General features: G+C 39.1%; 1 protein-coding gene across 4 annotated transcripts in view; it reads left to right on the top strand.

The window, feature by feature from the left end:
- The window catches only part of LIMA1 (LIM domain and actin binding 1), a 109,084-nt gene extending 100,288 nt beyond the window's left edge, over positions 1-8,796 (top strand). For all 4 annotated transcript variants that reach the window (XM_072654652.1, XM_072654653.1, XM_072654651.1 and 1 more), the window contains 2 exons: positions 4,911-5,044; positions 6,510-8,796. In XM_072654652.1, coding sequence (XP_072510753.1) covers positions 4,911-5,044; positions 6,510-7,539 — 1,164 coding nt within the window. In that variant the 3' untranslated portion in view covers positions 7,540-8,796. The remainder of the gene's footprint in view (positions 1-4,910; positions 5,045-6,509) is intronic.
- Positions 8,797-14,427: the final 5,631 nt, after the last annotated feature.

Below are 14,427 nucleotides of genomic sequence, written 5' to 3'. Positions count from 1 at the left end.
TATGGTCATAGGTATCATTAGAAAGAAAGTGGTTCTAGTTAGTTGTGGGAGATAGTATGAATTAAATAACTGTTAAGAAGTCACTGCCAGTGTGGGTATAGTCTCATAAAAGCTGCATCTCTTTAAATACTAAAGTCTGAGTGATTTGATGAGAACCTATCCAGTTAAGAGGCATTAATTTTAAAACAAGAAAAAAAATGTTATTCCTAGATAAGTCCCTCCATCCATGTATTTAGCACAGTTGCAAGCAAAGGGCTCCCAGTGCACCAGATGCTGTGTATTCATTGAAGGTTGTTACTATTTGTCTCTTCCAGCTTCTGTTTCCTGCTCCTGGTACCTAATTTCTGTTCCTGCCTTCTGCTTTCCTCCTAATGTGAGCTCAACTTGCAACTTTCTCTCAGGTTCTCCTTTCTATTAATTGTGCTTTAACTTCTGCCTATAGGAGTACTTTCTGTATGTGTATATATGTAAAGAAAAGAATTGCTGCAGCTTTATTCCCTATAAACATACTAACATCTCCTCATCTCTGTATATGTAATCCTTTCCTACTCTAGCTTCACTAGTACAACTACCTGTCCTGTTATTTATAGGTACTTGAATTAATGTTCAGGATAATGGTTGATGCTCAAGAACAGCAATATTTACATATCCTATAACTTAAAAGGGAGTTTTAGTTTGTATTTCATTTGATTGGGACCTTGGTTCTATGACTGTTAACAATATGCATATTATGACATAAATGAAGCTTTTCAGTAGTCTCTGTTGTACCATTGATTCAGAATTTACTTATAACCATACTTAATGAACACCAGTCTTTTCAGTATAAACCTAACTGAAGTTATATATAGGCATCTCAGTAATGTGCCACATCTAGTTGGGAAGAAAAAAAAATCCAAGCCCTGTTGATGTTAACATGATTACTTCCAGCAGTTTAAGTAAAGAAAATTGTATATAATGGAAGAATTAACCTTGTGGAATTGAAGGAAAAAAAGTGTAGACAACGTTCCCCTTCTTTGTATGTTGTTGAGTTTCTTAGAAAGGAAATTGTTTCCTGGCTGAAAATAGACTATTTCTAGCTTCCTTATTGTTCCATCACTCAAATCCAATTTGGATGTTTATGACTAATATATTACCTCTTTATTATATTATTTTGTAATATTCCCTTTTCCCCTCTTCCCTTTTTAATTCTTCATTCCCTTTCTACTCCTCATTTTCTTTTAATTGACATAGTCTTTTCTCTATTCCTTCCTTTTGTAATAGTAATTCAACAACTGTGAGCACTGGCATATGGGTTTTAAATTCAGTTTTTTTATCAACATTATGTCCCACCCACAGCCAGTTTATTATGAGCCTAGCCTATTTGTTCAAGTCATTATAAGGATAAGTACTATTCAATGAATTACTTAGTGTGTTTTCTAACAAAATCTTATGCTAGTCATCCTGATAACAGTTATATTGTTCTGATGTCAGTCTGAAGTTGTTCTAGCCAGATCTTTATGCACCTACCACTTACTGAAGTGTTTACCATTGTGGGCATCAGGTTCTTTACCCCTTTTTGGTTCCTATATGGTCATTTCCCATCATATAAACTTTGGGTAGCACCCATTAGGTAGTAGCTCACATTAGAACTTTGATATCTAATATTTTACATTCTCAAGAAGCAGGGAATAGCACATTAATACCTTCTGGAATATATGAGACTGTACACTTTACATTCCATGTTGCACAAGAAGATAACTATGTTTTGACCTTTCAAGTATTTTAATGAGTTAATGAGTTTTCTTTTAGGTACATCCCCCTTTTCTCCCCTTCCCCCACTCTGTAGCATTTTAAATTTTGGCACTTTTAGAAATCTTATAGCAGGTCATGGTCACACAATCCTTTAGCCTCTGGGAAAGTCTGAAGTTGGTATATCACTTGAGTTTAGGGAGTTCTGAGCTATAGTTAATTGGTGTCCAGACTACATCTGGTACAAATATGGTCAGTACCCCTAGGAGTGTAGGACAATAAGACTGCCTAAGGAGAGTGGAACCACTACAGGGTAGAAAAACTGAGCAGATTAGAGCTTTTATGCAGAATAGCAGTAGGGTCAGGCCTTGAGTGGCTGCTGCAGTACCACTCTGAAAGAGATAGACTAGTCTCAAAAAAATTTTTTTAAATAAATTTTAAAAACCTTATAGAACTTAGAGTTCTTTTTAGCTCATGCTTGCATCGGACCGTAATGTCCTGATAAAGGAGTTCCTGTCTATTTTACTTTGTTGAGTCTGTACTGTGAGATATTTGAGGGTGACTGGGTTGTTTTTCTGGTTTTTTTTTAAATTTTATCGCCAATTTGGTTGAATAATTCTTGCCCAGTCAATTATAAACCAAATAGAATAAAAGATACTTTATAAAAGTGTATTTTCCTGATTTTTGAAGTTAAGTGACATTTTTGGCCTTGAAACCAATGCTTCAGACTCTGTTCTTGTTTCTCCCTTGTACTTGACATTTGAGGCAAATGGCTTCTTTTGCATGTTCAGATCAATAAATATTTATTAATCACCTGCTGTGTGCCAGGCACTGTGCTAAGTGCTCAAGATACAAAAAGAAATAAAAGTCTTTGCCTTCAAGGAACTTACAATCTAGTGGGAGGGACAACATGCAAATACGTACAAAGCAAGTTATATACAAGACAAATAGGAAATAATTAAAAGAGGGAAGGTACTAGAATTAAGAGGGGTTAGAGAAGGCTTCCTGTAGAAGGTGGGATTTTAGTTGATACTTAAAGAAAGTCAAGAAGGTCAGTCGTCAAAGCAGAGGAGGAAGAGCATTCCAAGTATGGGGGACAACCACAAAAAATCCCTGGAGCCAGGAAACGGGAGTGTCTTGTTTGTGGAACAGCTAGGAGACCAATGTCACTTGATCGAAGAGTATGTATAAGATATAAGAAGACTGTAAAAGATAGGAGGGGGCTAGGTTATGGAGGGCTTTAAATACCAAACAGAACATTTTGTATTAGCTCCTAGAGGCAATGGCAAGCAAGCCACTGGAGTTTATTGAGTAGGGGGAATGGCATGAGCAGATCTTCACTTTGGAGACTTGAGAAGGCACACCCACCAGCAGACAATTGCATAATCAAGGTGTGAGGTGATGAGGGTCTGCACCATAATGGTGGCAGTGTCAGAGGAGAGAGGGGCACATATTCAAGTGATGTTCCAGGGTAAAATCGACAGACCTTAGCAACAGCTTGGATATAGTAGGGGAGGGGGTTTGAGAGGTAGTGAGGAATCCAGGATGACTCCTAGGTTGCAAGTCTGAGGGACTGGTAGGATAGTATTGCCCTCTACTACTGTAGAGGAAAGATGGGGTGGAGGAAGGAAAGACAATAAGTTCTATTTTGGACATCTATTTCAAGATGATTCAAGATTGGAAGTCAGCTGAGAGTTTGGGACAAGATAGGTAGATTTGAGCAGCCTCAACATAGAGATAGCAATTAAATCCATGACAGCTGGTAAGAATCACCAAGTAAAGTAGCATAGAGGGAAAGGAAAAGAGCCCTCAGGGCAGAATCCTGAGGGACATCTACTATTAGAGGGAGTGATCTGGAGGAGGATGCAGCAAAGGAGGCAGAGAAGGAGCCTTCAGATAACTAGGAGACTCAGGAGTCCCAAAAATCTAGAGAAAAGAATGTCAAGGAGGAGAGAGTGACCAGCAGTGTCAAAAGCTGCAGAGAGGTCAAAGAGAATGAGGATTGGTAAAAAGATCATTGGATTTGGCAACTAAGAGATCATTAGTTACTCTGAAGAGAGAGAGCAATTTCAGTGGAATGATAAGTTTGGAAGCCAGATTGTAAGGAGTTAAGAAGAGATTGAGAGGAGTGGGGGAGGGAAGAAAAAAAGGGGAGACGAGGTTACATGATAACTTTATATATTTAAAAGGAATAACAAGATGTACATAATAGATTTGCAGTTTCTTGTTTGGTCATCTTTTTTCCTTTTCTATATGTTATGAAAATTCTTGTTCTGTTAAGTTCAGAATAAAATAAATGAAATTTTTTTGAAAAAGAAGAGATTGAGAGGGGAAAAAGTGGAAGTACCTATTGTAGACAGTGTTTTTGTGGAGTTTAGCTACAAAGAGTAGAAGAGAAATAGGACAGCAGTTAGCAGGGATGTAAGGATCAAGTGAGGGGAGACATGGGCATGTTTGTAGGTATAGCAAAGGAGCCAGCAGAGAGGGAGAAATTGAAAAAAAGTGAAGAATGGGGATGACAGAGAGGGCAATCTGTTGGAGATAAGATGTTAGGGGATCACTTCAGCATGTAAAAGGGTTGGTCTTAGTACAGAATAAGGTCTCTTCATCCTTTTGAAACAGGGAAGGAGAAGAGAATGGCAGATGGTACCTTAGTGAGAGGAGATGAGGAAGAGGGATTTCATGGCAAATGGTCTCAATTTTTTCTGTAAAATATGAGGCAAAGTTTTCAGCTAAGAGAATGATAAAAAGGGGAAGCCATGGGAGATTTGAAGAGGGATGAAAAAGTTTAGAAGAGTCACTGTGGAGAATAGTATAATGATAGTGAGTTGATCGGGGAAGTATAGTAGTATTGCCTACCATTATCAACATATTCTCCTAATCTCATTTTCCTTACACTCCACTCACAGTGTTCTGTGTGCATTTTTTGATAGTGGCTTATCCCCTTTTGGATTTCCAGACTTCACTTCACTTATGTTCAACAGCTGGTGCAACTCAAAAATACCAAGGCAGTTTGGGAGAGGAAGATGGGAGAGGCTCTTGCTGGAGTTAGATGACAGTAGGCCTGGGAAGGGTTAAAGTCATCTGCTAATGAGTGTTGTAGTTTGGTAGCTTATCTCAGCAGAAAGTATTGAATAATCTGTACTTACACTAACTTCATTTATTCTCTCCCTGTTACTTAGAAATTCCAGCTGCCTACAAAAGAGCCCTGTGTTGAATGTCAGAAAACAGTGTACCCAATGGAACGCCTCTTGGCCAACCAGCAGGTGTTTCATATCAGCTGTTTCCGTTGTTTCTATTGCAACAACAAACTCAGGTAAGCCCGATAAAAGCAAGGCATCCCCACCTCCCACCCCCATGTAATTTGGGTTCTCACTAGATGTTGGTATTTGGGGGGAAAAATGGTAATGGGTGGTGCTGTGCTTCCTGTGTGTGAGAGCACTTCGAAAAAGTGAAAAGCGCCATACAAGTGTATGGTGAATAATCATAGTTTAGGACTAAAAGTAATTTGTATTATAGCAAGTTCCAGGCCACCTAATATATAACATAAAATCTAAAAAACTGAAAAGGATTTCAAGATTCAGTTCATTTAATCTAACTACTTGCTTCAGAAGAGAGAGTTATATTTGTGGTTAGAAAACTAGAAAGGTGTCCATTAAATCAGAATCATCCTTTAAGCCTTCTTTTCAAAATGGTAACCCTCTTTTTTCCTATATTATGAAGAGAACTAGGAAGTCTCTAGGGAACAAGAATCCATCACATTCTTTAGGAGCCCCTTTCAGGGTCAGTTACTTTATTATATGGAACTTTTTGGTCTTACCTAAGTCTCTCTTAACAAAGTAGATATTCTTCATACACATGAGGGTATAAACATTAGTCTTTCCTTAACCTGTCCTCTTCCAAAGTAAATAACCTCACAGTCATTTCTAAAATATATCTTTTTATAAGCCATTAATTATTCTAATTCTTTTTTCTGTGGAATCACTGTAGTTTCTTTATGTTCCCTTTAAAATGTAATGCTCCCAAATAGACACTAATATTCTAAGGGAGTTTCAGCAATACTGACTATAGCAAAGAATTGTTTTCTTGATCTTAATTGCCATATTTTCTGTTGACCACAGCTTCAAGTCAGTCAATGAATAGTATTCACTAAGTTCATATTTTGGGTAGAACACTTTACTACTAGTAGTTGTGGGAAGGTACAAAAGAAATAAAATTACACTGTTTTCAAGAAGCCAATAATACAAGATATCCTATTGTCTTCATGTTATCTCTGCTGAGATGAAGCCCCAAACCACAACAGTCTCAAACCATAGGATACCCTATGTACATAGAAGGGGAGAAGATGGCATTAAAAAAGGATCTGACAAAATACATGCATAACTGTAGATTATAAGTATTTAGGAAATTTTGGATGAGGAGGTATAGGCAGAAATCATTCAGGAAGACTTCCTGAAAGAAATAATTGTTTAAAAGTTGAGTTTTTGAAAGAAAAGAATATGTAGACTAGCAAGCATATTTCAGGTTCAGTGGGGACATTACAAAGGTTCAGAGGTGAGAAAGAACAAATTGTGTGCAATATACAAAAAACACAAGCTCGAGTCCAAGGTGACTGAATTAGCCTTTTGATAAGCTTTCAAAATATGATCTTTGAATGTGTCAACATATCCTCATCTTGTCCATTTTTAAAATCCTGAAAATTTATAGAAGGCTAGATTGTAGCCTTCTGTGTAATTGTGTTTACAGTATACTAACTTTATGCTGCTTTTAATTGCTAACAGTCTAGGAACATATGCATCCTTACACGGGAGAATCTATTGCAAGCCTCACTTCAATCAGCTCTTTAAATCTAAAGGCAACTATGATGAAGGCTTTGGGCATAAGCCACACAAAGATCTCTGGGCAAGCAAAAATGAAATGGAAGACTCTCTGGAGAGACCAGCCCAGCCTATAAGTTCAACTGAGAGTCCCCAGAACCCAGGAGTTGAGGATGCTCCCATTGCTAAGGTGGGTGTATTGACTGCTAGTATGGAAGCCAAGGCTACGTCTCAGCCCGAAAAGGAAGACAAACCAGCTGGAACAAAGAAGTTGAGAATTGCTTGGCCACCTCCAGCAGAACTTGGTAGTTCAGGAGGTGTTTTGGAAGAAGGGATCAAAATGTTGAAGCCAAAATGGCCTCCTGAGGATGAACTCAGCAAGCCCGACCCTCCAGAAGACGTAGACCTGGATTTGAAAAAGCTAAGAAGATCGTCTTCATTGAAAGAAAGAAGTCGCCCATTCACTGTCGCAGCATCATTTCGAGGCACATCTCTCAGAAGTCCCCAAACCCTGTCTCCACCTGTCAGGAGAGACCGGAGCATGCAAGAACAGAGTGAGAAACTGGAAGGGAGTACAGAGATGGAGAGAAAACAGATAAAGAAAGGCAAAGAGAATGGGCATGTGGAGAAAGCAGACTGGAAGAACAAAGAACCTATACAAGAGAGAAGGAAGAGCAGGGAAAGGCCTAGTATTGAGGAAAGGGATGATAATTTTGTAGAGAATGGTCAGGTAGTAGGTACAGATAGATGTGAAGATGCAGACACAGCACATCAGTCCTCACTACAACCAAAGTCCCCAAACTGTTCCAACGATGTGGAATTTGCAGCTTTTCAGAATCGGAAATCTCAGCGTGTGGGACTCTGGGAAGAAGAAACAGAACAGCTGTCAGTGGAAGAGCAAATAAAGAGGAATCGATATTATGATGATGACGATGATGATGATGAAGACAATGACGGTGAATACAATGATGATGAAAAACAAATTGGCCTTTAACTAGAAAATTTTCAAAGGTGCTGGGCCTTAAATTGGTAATAGTGTTAGTAAGCAGCTGCCATCTGTGAAAGTGATGCTGTAACTGCACATCAACAGATAACCTTAGAACTATAACTTATATGGAAGTAAATTTGGTATGAAAATGCAGTGGATGGCATTTCCAGCTTACACAGTACCTCTTCTTAAATTATTAGCTGCTTCAGATAAACCCCATATTGCTACCCAAATGAAAATAAATGCAAGAAATCTTATTACTTAAATCCTTTGATTTTAGGCAAAGATAATACACGCATTAAGTACTTTGAAGTTGGAGTCTTGTACATTCAAGGACAAAAATTACACTAAATGATTCTCTTCAGGATTTTCTTGTGTTCCCAAAAAAACAGGGTTACAGCCAGATTTCAGTGACAAACTCTTACTACTACAAACACTACAGTGGAGTGTTCAGGGACCAGTTCAGAAGGGACTTAGAAGCCTAACAATTATGACTGAATGCACTTTAGCATAAAGGGCACAAATAGTATATTTTCTAATGAAAAATTTAATTGCTTAGTATTCCTCCAAGTGATCAAATTTTTAGTCTCTTTAAAAAACTCATTTTCTCCTTGAAATCAATTTAAAAAAATAAATAAATGGACTGTTTTGAATTTTCCAGGACACATTCTATGCTGAAATTGTTAGGATATAACACCAGCAATCTTTGTGGAGTATTTTTTGAGGCAATTGACATTCATCCTTAGGCAACAGTGTTGGGGTGGCATCTAGCTGTCACCCAAATAAAATACAGAATTTGCCAAGGAGTTCTGGCATCTTTGCAAGAAATTGTTTAGCATGCTTTCTCTGTAGTATTCATGTTCCCTGTAATTTACTTAATGTGACAACATTTTTGAGACTCTTCAAAAACCTGGACCTCTGTGGAGACTTCATTTTTAATAACTAATTAGCTCTGAAATGTATCAGTTATGTTAAAGACAATATTCTCAGTGTAAAGTTAGACCAACTGTTGTCCTTTTTCTTGGAACTTGTTTCTGTTGTTAAGATTTCTGAATACTTCAAATGTGATTACATTTATTTTACATAATTTATATTCCAAGTTGGGGTAGGGGTGGGGTTTAAACTGTAGGCTCTTTTGTACTGTATCTTTAGAAATTTAGCTCTGATTATATTTTTTAGAGATGTAAAATATTCTGCTTTCTTACCAGTATCGCTCATAATGAAACATTTTTATCCAATAAAGCTTTCAATTTACATTTAAAACTTTTCTGATTGTCATTTTTTCTCTTACATTGGTAGGATCTCCTAAATCATTTTTCTTCCCACAGTTGTCCAAAAAGAGGCAAAAACCAGAAATCTCAAGCTATCTCAGAGATGTGGTGTCTTCCAACCAGTAGGTGGTGGTATCGGGCTACTCTTGAATGTTAGCAGGAGTATGAAACTACATTTTATATTATTTGGTTCTTGTATATCAAGCCAACATTGAGTGTCCTCCTTGTTACCACACCTTTAAAAAGGCTTTTTTGCCTTGGGTTTATAGATGTTCTGTAAATCATCCATTCTGTTATATGGAAAGGCCTTGGTAATAAGTACATCCTGCAGCTTAGAAACAAAATATAAATACTGTAAGTCCTGCCAGGGCTCAGCCCAGGTTCCTGAGCTCAGCAGAATTGTATTGCTTATTTTTCGACCAGTGAGGACTGAATCTATATATAAATCTCAGAAGCCCTTGCTTACATGTTCAAGTACCTTCAACCTAACTACACTGCGTGTGGTAATCTGATGAAGAAGAATTGAAAGTAAGGATTGTATTCACACACCATTATCCACAAATGTTCAGGAAGCATTTCATTACATACTTCATTAAATCCTAGAGACACGACACGGGGTCATCAGAGGACATTTAGTCCAACTTTTCCCCCTGAGCTATGAATCTATAAAATCCTGGATACGTGATCTTTTACCCTTTGCTTAAAACATTTCCAGGGATGGGGAATTTGTATCTCATTATCTCATTAGAAGTAGTATGTAAAGTCCTTCGTAAGCCTTAAAGCTCTGTGTAAATGTTAGTTATAAAAAGGCAGTCCATTCCATTTTTGAAATGGACTTGTTAGGAATTAATATTGAATTGAACTGTGACTCATAACTTCTACTCGTTAATCCTTTTTCTTTCTTCTGGAACCAAGTAGAATCAATGTATTCCCTTTCCCTAAAGGAACCTCTATATTTGGCTGAAACTAAGTAGTCAAAGGAAAGCCCTGCTTTTAGCCCTCCAAAAGTGCTCTCGCTCTTTCTCCCTTCCTCCCTCCTTACTTCTCTCTCTCTCTGTCTCTCTTGGTCTCACACACACATTATATACAGAAAAGACAGAAGCTGAGCATGTCAGGTGGCCTAGGGGGATGGTGTGCAGTATGAACCCCTAAAGGCAGCTTTGTTGCTGTTGTGTAAACAAGGAGTAGGGAGACTAGAAGCAGGTGGCTGTTGGGATGCATCACAATTGGGCCTGGCTTAGCTCAAGCACCATGTCAGCCTCATCACCAGTTTGGCACTAGGTAATTCCTTCTAGTGGGTAGCTAGGTGGTACAGTGGATAGAGTGCAGGGCCTACACTCAGGAAAATTTATCTTCCTGACTTAAAATCTGACCTCAAACACTTTAGTACTTGTGTGACCCTGGACAAGTCACTTAACCCTGTTTGCCTCAGTTTCCTCATCTATAAAGTAGCTGGAGATGGTTGGCAGACTACTGCACATTTGCCAAGAAAACCCCAAATGGGGTCACGAAGAGTCAGACAGCAGCAACAGCGATTCCTGCTAGTGTCCAATTTATTGGTTGCTGAGTGGCTCTTTAGAATTTGCAACCATTGCCTGTCATCAATTAGGTGCTTGAAATTAGGCTGAAATCTTAAGGCTAATATTTGGAAAGGACACATTCGGTTGGTGGCATATTGTGCTTTTTCACTGGCTGTGTCCCTCTTGCCTGGAATGCTGTCCCTCAACTCTGCCTCTTAGTTTCCTGACTGGAAAGAATCAGTGCTAATCCCACCCCTGCAAGAGGTCTTTCTCAGTCTATTTATGGGAGGGGCTGTCACAGAGGTGGGGGTGAGGTGTTTTGTAACTACTGTTCTTAGTAAATATCCCTTTCTAAAAGCTACTTAAGGCTGACTAAATAATTATCAAGTGATCATCTTGGGAGGAAGCCTGAGCCAGTTAATGCCTTTCTCCAGAAATTATTGTAGATTTATTGTGTGCCAGTGCCATCCCTCTGATACTGCCTTCTTTTGACACTGTATATGTTCTGTATATACTTGGCAGTTGGCACTGTCTTCCCCAAGTTTTTGCCTTTCTTTGTGTTCTCAGTGCTTAGCATCTATTAAGGGCCTGGCACGTAGTGGGTACTTAATAGAAACTTAACGACAGCATGGTACGTACACACAGAAAATGATCACTTCATCCCATGGAAAGCCAGACAACTCCAAGCATATTTCATGGGGGGGGGGGGGGGGGGGCGGGGGGAACTGAACAGATAATATTGCAGTCGCCTCCAGAACCTGGCAAATGATATCAGTCTTGAATGTCAGGTGTTTCAATCTTGTGATCTGAGCCTTATGCTGAAGTAGGAGAACCTCCAGCTCATGACTGATGTCAACCCTGCTGCTAAAGGTGACAATTCTTCCTGGTCAAATCACTTCCTGTTGTTCAAAAGGAAAGTAACGTCAACATATTTGATCGTTTATAGAAAGCAATGTGTCTCCCAAGAACTAAAATGTATTCTCTTTGAGAGAAAGGCAGCTTTAAGTAGTCAGGATTGTGTGTCTTCTAATGCTAGAGAGGTTATTGTGGTGTAGTGGAAAGACCCTGAAATGACAGCAGCCCTGACTTTGGATCCCAGTTCTCCCACTGAACCATGTGCCTGAACAGGTTGCTTGGCCATTCTGAACCTCAGCTTCCTTACTGTTAATATAGGTATAAAACTTGCACTATGTAGGCTTTGTTTTGAGAAAAGCAGATGAATGTGAAGCACTATATAAGTAATTTTTACCTGCAAAGTCAACGTGTTCTTTAAGGCTCACACAATTCACCACCAAACAAGAGATAGGATTTGCTCTCTTATTTGAATTATTTTTAGAATACTGAGTATTTTCAGTCTTGCTTCTGCAGGAGGAAAAATAGCCTTAGCTCAAACTCCATTGGGTAAAATAACCCTTTTCAGCTTTGCTTTTAGTTCAGTTGTGCTGAACCCTTCTCTGATACACTCAACACTGGGTGTGTACATGTTTTAGTTAGTTATAAAGTTACCTTATCTCTCTTTTCGTCAGGGATACAGATTTAGTTCTTTCAATCTACTTTCAGATCAATCTAGTCAGCTTCTTGTGGTAATTAACCTTGTAAGTGGCTATAGCTAGGTGTTTTATTAAACAGGTATAAAGTTCCCAAGGCACTAGGCACAACCGGGCTCAGAACCTTTGTTCAGTGACAGTTTGGGAGCTTAGCCAGTTACAGGTCCTCCCCCTTCTCATGTAACCTTTAAAATCCCAAACTAAAGTATAAAAGTATTGCAGTTATAGGTTCAGTGTTATTTTAAACATTACCTGTTAATATTTTTACTCCTTTAGGCTACTCTGTGCTTTCCTCGATTCACTCTGATTTCTATCCAGAAGCATTTATGACTGCTCTACTGATAGGCATTGGAGATAAAAATTCAAAAGTGAGAAAATTTATGCCCTCAAGAAGCTTACAACGTTACATATTACTAGGGAATGCTACATAGCCACAGATAAATAAATTTAGAATAAGTATACACAATAAATCCACAATAATTTCTGAAGAAAGGCATTAACTGGCTCAAGCTTCCTTCCAAGAAAATCACTTGATAATTATTTAGTCACTAGCTTTAAGTAGCTTTTAGAAAGGAGTATTTACTAAGAACAGCAGGTACAAAACACCTCACCCCCAACTCTGTGACAGCCCCTCCCACAAGAACATATAGAACCCTGGAGAAAATGGATTCAAGCTTAGAGATCTCATGTTGCAAATCAGCAACTCAGGACCTATGGGAAACTAGGTGGTGAAGTGGGTGGAACACTGGGCCTGAGTTCAAAAGTGGCCTCAGACACTGGCTGTGTGATCTTGGGCAAGTCCCTTAACCCTGTTTGCCTCAGTTTCCTCATCTATAAAATGAGTTAGGAAATGGCAAACAACCCCAGTATCTTTGCCAAGGATACACCAAATGAGGTTACAAAGAGTTGGACACAACTAAACAACAACTCGGGTCCTAGTTGTTGGAAGTCCTTTTCTCCCATTCAAGTTCACTTTAAGCAAGATTAACTTTTTTTCCAATGATCCTTGGCTCACATTACAGTACACTGCCACCAGCTGATCCAGGGATGCCTGTTAGGACATTGGGAAGATGGGAAGTCCAACATCCTTTGGACGCTTTGATGCTGGCAGGCCCTTTTCCAACCAATTTGGAAGGTGAAAAGGAGAAGAGAGGAGAGTAGTCTTGACCATAGCTGAAGCTAAGGTTTCTTCTCACCCCTCCTCCTAACCCTCAGTAGTTCCTTCTCAGTGGGTTCAGCTACGACCCCACAATCCAATATCTTAAATTCTCCTTTTCTAGCTAAATCATTAGATGCTTTTATACAAGACCCAGAGAGTGTAATAAAATTTCCCAGTCAATTAGAATAGACCTTTTGTCTGACCATTTCATTTCATTAAATGGCTATCAAATACATTTCATACTTAAGTCTTAAATTTCATGATGGATCAGTTGATTGAGATGAGTTCTTACTAAGGTAAGGTATCAAGCCTAAATGTCAGGTGTTTTTGAGCTTATGACATCAGTGACCTCCTAATTGCCTTATATTGAACTCATCCTTTTTAGATTCTCCATCATTTGACACTTTTGACCACCCTCTTCTTCTCTCTAGATTTTGTAAGACTGTTCTCATTTGGTTTCTCCTCTTAGCTATGACTGCTCCTCAGCCTCCTACCGTGCATATTATGCCCACTGTTGGGTGTCCCCAAAGGCTTTGTCTTGGGCCCTCCTGTTTTCTCTTTATCCTGTACTCTCTGAAACTTTTATCCATTCTCATGAGGTTAATTATCATCTCTACGCAGCTAAGTCCCAGATTTATATATCTATTCCCTAGTCTCCTGCCTGAGCTTCAAGTCCTTGAACATTTCTAAACAGATGTCCCAAAATCCAGGTTGGAAATCTTGGTGTCATCTGCCTCTACAACATCTCAGGTCTGCTTCTGTATTCACACGGCCACTACCCTAGTTCAAATCTTCCTCACCTCCCCCCTGGACTACTTCTAGGTGGCCTCCTGAAGGAATATTTCATATCCCTTGAATAAAGTAAGTTCACTCTGCCCTTTTGGTGACCTCTCAAGGAATATAACATATGTGAGTTGGCCATGTATTAATGTTCCGGGAACTAGCCACTCCCGGAACACACAGATAATACTTGGAAGATTTGGCTAATCCTCCCAGTATATGATTGATTAACTTATATCTTGTGGCCCCATATGGTATCTCCTTGATGGATAAAACCTGTATTCCCATGGCCATGTGCCTGACCAGCTTGGAACAGTGTGCCTGTGCGAAGCTGTTGGCAAAAGCCTTCTTTGTCTAGATCCCTATAAACTCCCCTTGCTTAGTGTAAGTCCCCGGAATCTCACCCATTTGGAGAGGACGCTCTGCCTGGGACTACTTGCTCCCAGTTCAGACCCTGAAAGCTGTATCCTGGGATTCCCCAGCTGAGAAAATTCAGGTGTTGGTGCTTCCCTGAATTGGTGATGCTTATCTATTTCCTCATATCTATATTAATATTGCTATAATTATATTAGTATTAGGCTATATTAATTATATCTGCTACAGCTCTAAACTGTTCA

The sequence above is a fragment of the Notamacropus eugenii genome, chromosome 3, assembly GCF_028372415.1.
Source record: "Notamacropus eugenii isolate mMacEug1 chromosome 3, mMacEug1.pri_v2, whole genome shotgun sequence".
Taxonomy (NCBI): Eukaryota; Metazoa; Chordata; class Mammalia; order Diprotodontia; family Macropodidae; genus Notamacropus; species Notamacropus eugenii.
The sequence above is the reverse complement of the archived record's forward strand: the minus strand, read 5'-3'. Positions and strand labels throughout refer to the sequence as shown.